This window comes from Miscanthus floridulus, chromosome 3, assembly GCF_019320115.1.
Source record: "Miscanthus floridulus cultivar M001 chromosome 3, ASM1932011v1, whole genome shotgun sequence".
NCBI classification, from domain to species: Eukaryota; Viridiplantae; Streptophyta; class Magnoliopsida; order Poales; family Poaceae; genus Miscanthus; species Miscanthus floridulus.
Genome location: NC_089582.1, coordinates 117,325,165 through 117,332,915, shown reverse-complemented (window position 1 = coordinate 117,332,915; position 7,751 = coordinate 117,325,165). Strand labels below are relative to the sequence as shown.

Genomic DNA, 7,751 nt, shown 5'->3' with positions numbered 1-7,751 from the left:
GTGCCGGCCAGCGGTGGCTCCAGAGGCCACCGGAGAGCGAGAAGAAGTCGGAGGCGAGAGAGCAGAGCGAGTCGCCGACGCGGCGACGCTGACTCCCTGAGAGAGGTGAGCGAGGCGAGAGAGGAGCGGGCGAGACGACGCTACGGGGGAGAGCTGAGAGCAAATGAATTTGGGCGACGGAGCGAGATGCTGCCGGCCGGCCGGGGCGGGTTTTATACCCCCTATTCCAATGGCCGGATCCAACGGTCCAATGAGAGCGAGGCCGGAGATCCAATGGTGTCAGGCCATACTGCTGCCGGACCGGCCCATATAGCGTGCCATGCCCGTGCCGGCACTACAGGCCAGAATGGTGGCCCAGACACAGCACTAAGACCGGGCCGTGCCAGGCACCGGCACGAAGGCCGTTGGGCCGGGCCGTTCCTGGGCCGTGCTACTTAGTGCTATACTTGGGCTGGCCCATAGTGTCCGGGCCAAATGGCCAGCTATATGGCTCCCTGCCACTATAAATAGCGAGGTGTCCTGCGATTCTCAGCACACCAGCAGCCTCAGAACGCAGTGGCTACCAGCTGAGATCACCGGCTCGAGCGGATGATGGAGCCACTTCTTCTGTAGAAAAGAAGTGCTGTAGAGATAGCCGGTTAAAGTAGTTAACAGGAGGTAGTAGCAGTAGCTGGTGTTGCTATACCAGTGGCTCATGCTGCTAATTTTGTCTGGCAGCAAAGGTGCTGCCGAAATACCGCTAGAGAGCAGTAAAAGATTATTTTATATATCGGTGTTGTGATAAGGCAAGCAGCCTACGTGTTATTAATCTCTACTGTATCTATTTTTCTGCACTGACCAACAAGGCAACTAACATACTAACACTCCGCTAGCTTTTACTTTTAAAGTTATTTACTTTTCGTGTGCGTTTTATCGTTACAGTTGTGGTGGTGTTCTACATTTCGCGTGAGTTTTATATTTCCGTTGTGGCACTGTCTTTACATTCTATTCTATTTATTTTCTGTTTATTTTACTTTACGCGTGCCACGTGCCATTTATATTTCGTGATCTTATGTTCGTTTATGCCGTTGTGATGCTCAAAGTTTCCATGCACTTCAATTTTATGCCATTATGCTGCTGAAATTTCTTTTTATAAAGCTGGTGTTGCAACGGCAATCGTATTGTACCGGTCATGGTGCAGGAATGGGACTGTCTGAGTTCTTCAATAGGGATGGCTCTTGCTCCGAACAGGGTACTTGGTGATGAATCCGTAGGAGCGACCATGCACTGGTAAGTCAAGAGATACGATTCCTAGAGGGCCAAAGAGCTCTGCTCTTCTAGAACATGCATGTACTCATGGTGTTCTGGTAGAGGTCATCGATGTATGTGTACCCCTCTATAGTGTATAAAAGCGTGAAATTTTACCCCTGTGACTCCTGTGTTAGGAAGCTTGCGGTCATGTGTGGCACTAGTTTAAACTATTGATTTTATTAATACCATGTATCTGTTTGCTGAGTATGATTTATCGTACTCACTCTTGCTTGTAACTATGTTTTTGCAACTTATGACTGTGGACTAAGCTAGGCGGGAAGGGCAACGACTAGATATAGTTTTAGCAGTAGTGGAATACTTGTTACTTTTAATCATTTAAATTGTACTAGAAATATGGATAAATAAACAAGAATGGTTTTTGATCCACTCGTCGTTTATGTTTATTATACGCCTTGCAGGGTTATAAATTATCTTTTATAACCGTGCGGTGGCTGTCCCATCTAAGCCCTAGTTGGGGGTGTGACACCGAACCATGTCTTGATCAACTCCCACACTTGGTTAGTGAAAGGGCAATCTTTTCACAAGTGTGTTGGTGTCTCTTGATCATTTGCACAGAGTTTACATATGGGGTCATCCGTCTATCATCGCTTCATCAAGTTGTCTGTGGTCAGAATTTTTTTGTGCATTAGTGTCCATGCGAAGAGTCTGCATCTCGGTTCCGTCTTCCAAATTGGCATAATTCTGAGTTTGGAAAAGGTCCCCTGGAACTGAATTTCATAAGCGCTTTTTGTTGTGTACTCTCCACTTTCTGTCCAACGCCGTCTTATCTCGTCTTCCACATTGTTGATCAACTGCATATCCTTGATGGCTTCCCAGTGGTCGACAAACTCAGAGACCTCTAACTGTGAATTCGGAGGATATATGTGGTCAATCCACCTGTTATTTTCTAGAGCCTTTTGCATTGAAATCTTCTTCCTGCACGTCTTCTAAAAGAAGCTAGGAGCGATTGTTTTTGCCAAAGCGTTGTTAATCCATGAGGAAGTCCAGAATCAGCGATTGGTTCCATCAGGCTTTTTCTGAAGTTCCACGGAGGATTGGTTCCATCAGAATCGGCAAGTCCAAAGTAGAGAAGCAGTGCGCAAGCACCAGACTTATTTGATTTTCATTCATTGGCCATATTCACCGTTTGGCCTGACTTGAAGCGAACTAAATGCAGAAATAAATGCCTTCAGCCGTTCTGCAGATCATTCGTCCATGTCTATTACTCTGTTTCTGATCGGTATGCTACCATCCAATATCACTTTCTAAATTTATTGGGAGAGATGTTACAACAGAAAACCAATAATCTCCGCCAATAATGGAACCCACTTGTCAGAAAGTATTTTTTATTTTTTCCTTTACTTCTATCTCCCACACGGTGTCTTCTTCCCTGTCTCGCTGAACCAAATCTCGGTCCTAGCCATGGCGCCCTCTCCACTCCTGGTTGTGGCACTGAAGCCAAGCATGGAGCTCCTCGGCCTCTCTGTCGGAGCTGGCGGAGACTGCCGACCATGGTCATGACTCGTGCCGGCCCCTTCGGCCGCGCCCACTGCCGCGCGACCTGGCCCTGGCCCCGACCGCCGCCATGTCCACTGCTGCGCACCCAGACCCACCCCTGGCTAGCGTCGCCCCATCCCCGCGCCGGCCAGCGCCGTGCCCAGCTCCAGCCATAGCCATGGCGGACGGAGATGGAGATGGAGGTGTCGTGTGGGCCCAGTGCGTCACCTCCTCCAGACTGCCGCCGCGTCCATCCACGACCCCCGCCGCCGCCGTGCCGTGGGGGCTCTGTTGGTCGGGGTGTCTTCCATGGGTAGGAGATGACAGTTAGGTGGGCCCCACTATTTTGGGGAGATGCAACTCGCCCTCTATTTGAGGGGAAATGAGGTGTTTTTTTGTGGCCATAAAAAAAGGGACCAGCAGAAAATTTAACTTATCTCCCCAGTACGACAGTTTTATGGGATTGGGGGTCCTATTGGGGAACCACTGGAGATGTTCTAACCCCCTTCCCCAAATGGACGAGGACTTGAATCTTCGAGATTATATGAAAATCAAAATTAAAAATTATGTTCAGCATCTTTTCCTTGGATTCGAAAAGTTTTGCTACTACCGGGTACAATGCCTAGACATCAAGGCAGGGAAAATTCAGCGGAACATACTTCTAAGACAGTACCGTAGGTCGTAGGATTACAAGTTATGAAGAAATATAACAAATTTTATTGTAATCTAAAGTATAATAAAATAGCACAATGCAGTGATGTATAAAGCCGAACGTGTAAATCAGTGTCCATCCAGTTAAAGATTCTGCAAAATCCACGAGTCTATAATATATTGGTAGTCTAGGATTGGGTATGGCCAATATCTAGCCTATCTAAAGGGACCTTCACGTGCAATCGAGAACTTATGGTGTTTTGTGGCAACTGCATGGGAAGCAGTATGAGAATTAGCGGTGAGAGTTGATAGAGAAAATTAAGGTGGGGATTTGACTTTTAGTTCTAATTCCTTGTTTGATTTGTGGAGGGAAACAAGAAGAGAAGTTAAAGAGAGGATTCATATCCCTTGGTAAGTGGGTTTTAGTACGAAATTATATAACAAGTCATGGTCATGATGAATGGTGATGATGCACTCATCTTTCATTAAAAATGATGTCCCCACCTATTAACCATCCCCTAGGGAATTGATTACTAGAAGTTCCCTCTCCAAACTCATATTCCCCTTCCAACCAAAACGCTCGCTCCCACTAAACAAACACAAGATTTCTGAACTCCTAACTCTAAACTTCCAGTCCTTACTTTCAGTTACCTTCAACCAAAACGTGCCGGAGATCAGGTTCAGATCAATGTAAAAAATATCGTTTTTTAGAAGGGATGATTCCATACATTCATCCTCGTAACGAGTAGTACAAAGTAAACTAGAAAAACTGAAAGTAAACGAGTAGTAAAAATATTCACTAGTTGGTCACCTTTTGTACCGACAGTTAACTGTCGATACAGAAAGTGACCAACTAGTAAATATTTGTAGTTTTGCTGTATATCGTGATCGGAGGTGGCCTAGCACTCAATGACACAAGATTTATACTAGTTCGGACTACGTGCCCTATGTCCAGTGGGGGTCGGTCGGTGACTTTTATTCCCGAGCCTAGGTGCTCGAAGTTTGCTGTGGGGTTACAAACGAGAAGGAGAAAGATGGGGTGTACAAGAGGCCCGGTTGGCTCCGGTCGAAAGGGCCGAGAGCGACGGGGACTCCGCTATGAGCTAAGTGTTCAAACGTGTGCTTGAGGTCTAAACCTGGCGGTTCTTTGGTTGTGAGCTATTGGACTAATGAATCTAAAGGAACTAAGCTTGGATCATTCGGTCTTCTTTGTTGGAGGAAGCGCACCCCTTTTATAGATGAAGGGGATGGCTTTACAAGTGAGAGGGTGAGGGTACGTATGCTGCCGAGCCTTGTTGTCCACGCCTACCGAGCCTTGTTGCCCACACCGGTGGGTACACGATAGTGGTAGGCGCCTACAACACTGTTGCTGTTGCTGTAGAATGTCAGATGCACACGGGAGGTCGCGCTGCCTTTTTCAGGGATGGTGGACGTCGGTACCTGCAAATACTGTTTGATGCCTAGAGGCATATGAGGAGTCGCGCTATGTTCACCCGGTACGGTAAATCCTGGTGCCCATACCGATATCGATGTCCAGAGACACGTGGGGGGTCTTACCGTATGGGAGTTTTAGCGGCCCCTACAATACTGTAGAGGGAGATGTCGGCGCCTACAATACTGTTTATGTCAGGTGGCTGCAGAGTACTGTTCCGTGCAGGGTATGGTCCCTGATACAGTGGTTTTGACTTGTGAGCCTTGCCTTGTGTTTCTCCGCACGTCTTCTAGTTCCTACCGAGCGGGCGTCCGCGGTCAGATGGCTCCAGTCGGAGAAGAGCGGTGAGCAGGGTTCCTACGAGCCCCGATCAGAGGGACGCGGGGTCGGAGTCGGAAGTAGGGCTCGGGGCAGGCCTTCCGATCGGAGAGGCCGTCCAGAGACGGCTGGAGCCCGAATTCAGTGCTCCGGTCGGACAGGTGGGCCGAAGTAGCTGACGAGAGGGCGTTGTTCTTCTTGGGCCTGGCCTTCCGGTCGGTTGCGGGACCGCTCCTTTGCCTTTTTGTTTTTAGACTCTTGGGCCGAGCCTTGGCGCAGAAGCCGATTCCCGAGGGACCCTGGATTTATGAACCTGAACTTTTCAATATCGACTGTGTTTTTTAATAGGAGTTATAATGAACTTTTCAATGCCGACCGTCTTTTTGAATGACACACAAGGAATTGTTTCATCATTTTTCCTTTACTGTCGATCATTATCATCAACGCCTATCAGTGAAAAGGATTAAATCGATGCACTAAAGCAACATCTATACTCATACTCAGGTGCAGATGTTAAAATGGAGTAGCTTATGTTATGACATAAATGTCAATCTCACGCGGCCGCAAATATCCGTGAATTTTAGACAATTCTGAAGGCTGAACACTGGCAAATGGGCAACGCTGCTAGGATTCTCCGACGGGGAAGCGGTCCATGCAGTCGCCCCAGGGGCCATTGTCCGTGGCCGCGGGCTCTGGGTCTCCGCTGATGCGCTCCCACACCACGCTGTTGGCCTTCGGCCCGCTCCCCATGCCGAGCTGCCACACCCGATCGCCGCGCCGGACCCGCCCCGTCGCCTCGTGGTACGCGAGCTGGTACCACAGCGACGCTGCCGACTGGTTGCCGAACCGGTGGAACGTCATCAGGGCCGCCTCCGCCTCCCGCTCACCAAGCCCGAGCCCCTCCGCCAGCCTCCGGATCATCGGCTTCCCCGACGATGGCAGGCAGAAGTGGCTCGCCGCGGTTAGAAAGTTCGGTTTCGGGCCGTCGGTGTTCCCGTTGCCGTCGTCCTGGAGCTTCTTGAACTTCCTCTGCCCACGTCGGAACAGCAGCAGCGCCGCCGCGTACCGCAGCTTTTCCTGCCACGGGAGGATGGCGGGGCCGAGCGCGAGGAGGTGGGCGCGCAGGAGGTCGCGCGCCACGCCGCCGAGCCCGCGGCCGATGGAGAACCCCGTGATGCCCTCGCCGTCCTCCTCCCGCACCGCGGACGCGTAGCTGCGGTCGTCGGCCGTCCGGTTCGTGCGCGCCAGCGTGACGAGACGGTACTTGCAATTGGGCGGCACCGAGATGGCGGAGGTGCTCGTCAGCAGCGCGGCGGCGCACCCGGTGCGGAAGAAGCAGTTGAGGAGGAGCTTGCAGCGGTCCCTGCCGCTGTACCACCCGACCGTGACGATCTCTGCGCTGACGACCAGGGCGTACCTGACGGCGGCGTGCGCGCTCAGCACGCCCCGCGCGACGTCCACGCCGACGACGCCCGCTGCGCAACCCATGCCGGAGAGGTTGAACGTCCTGACGTCGGCGCGCATGCGGTAGTGCCCCGCGATCAGGGCCGCGAGCGACGGGGCCGGGCAGAAGCCGCTGCAGTTGACGACGAGCGCGCCCACGGCGGACGGCGGCACGCCCGTCCTGGCGAAGAGCGCGTCGAGCGTGGGGAGGTACATGCCGCGCGCCTCGGCCACGGCGTCGGCGTGCGTCGCCGACGGCGGGATGTAGTGCAGCGACGGCGGGAAGTAGGTCTCATCGCCCATCCCGCACTCCTCGATGACCCGGGACATGAACTCCACGCTGCCGTCGTCGAAGCAGCCGATGAGGCGGAGGTGCTCGAGAAGCCCCGGGATCGGGATCCGCAACCGCCGGGGCGGCCTCAGGCACGAGAAGTCGACGAGGCCAACGTCCGCCGCCGCCGCCGCGGCGCGCCTGTTGAAGCGCCACAGCAGCAGCATCGCGCTGGCCGGGACGAGGTGCAGCGCCGCGTGGCGCCTGAACGCGAAGACGAGAAGCTCGGCGAGGAGGCAGAGGAGGAGCACCGCGACGCCAAGGACGCGGCGCGCCGCGGCGAGGAGGTGATCCTTGTGCTCCACGTCCATGCTCACCCGGGTCTCTCTTTAGTCTCCTTGCTAGCGACTTCTCCGGTAGCCAGTGTGGGTGTGGCGCCGACGAGAGGGCAGTGTGGTTTATAGGGGGTTTAGGAGGATGCCCGGGGGAAATAGAAGACGATCGCCCTGCGCGGTCAGCATTGCCGCCGGCCGCCGGCTGGTAGGACGCATCCTAACACGACGATCGACACTGACAGTGACATAGGTGCACGCGAGTCCTACTCGAACTACGCAGTAACGCTGCACGTACTTGCTAGGACTTTGAGTAATGAGAAGCATTGGCGATTGGTTGGTGAAAGAGTTAAAAGCTTGGCCACCTTCTGGTTCTGGGCACTGGGCGATCGATCAATCGACCGATAGTCCGATACAGAGCGGGCAGCCTGAGCCCTGAGACGACGTTCAGCTGCCAGACCGGCGACATGGCTAAACGGCAGGGAAAGGTGCAGGCTCATCGTACACGGCTCTCACG

The 7,751-nt window shown here is 52.8% G+C and overlaps 1 protein-coding gene across 1 annotated transcript; it reads right to left on the bottom strand.

Annotated features, from left to right (window-relative positions):
- Positions 1–5,680: 5,680 nt before the first annotated feature.
- LOC136546631 (3-ketoacyl-CoA synthase 4-like) lies at positions 5,681–7,431 on the bottom strand. Its single transcript, XM_066538595.1, has one exon. The coding sequence runs from the start codon at positions 7,271–7,273 to the stop codon at positions 5,813–5,815; it is 1,461 nt and encodes a 486-aa protein (XP_066394692.1). The 5' UTR covers positions 7,274–7,431; the 3' UTR covers positions 5,681–5,812.
- Between the last annotated feature and the right edge of the window lie 320 nt (positions 7,432–7,751).

What these genes read in the sequence shown, in the direction of transcription:
- LOC136546631 (XM_066538595.1), bottom strand. Translation starts at nt 7,273, where the DNA reads ATGGACGTGGAGCACAAGGATCACCTCCTCGCCGCGGCGCGCCGCGTC.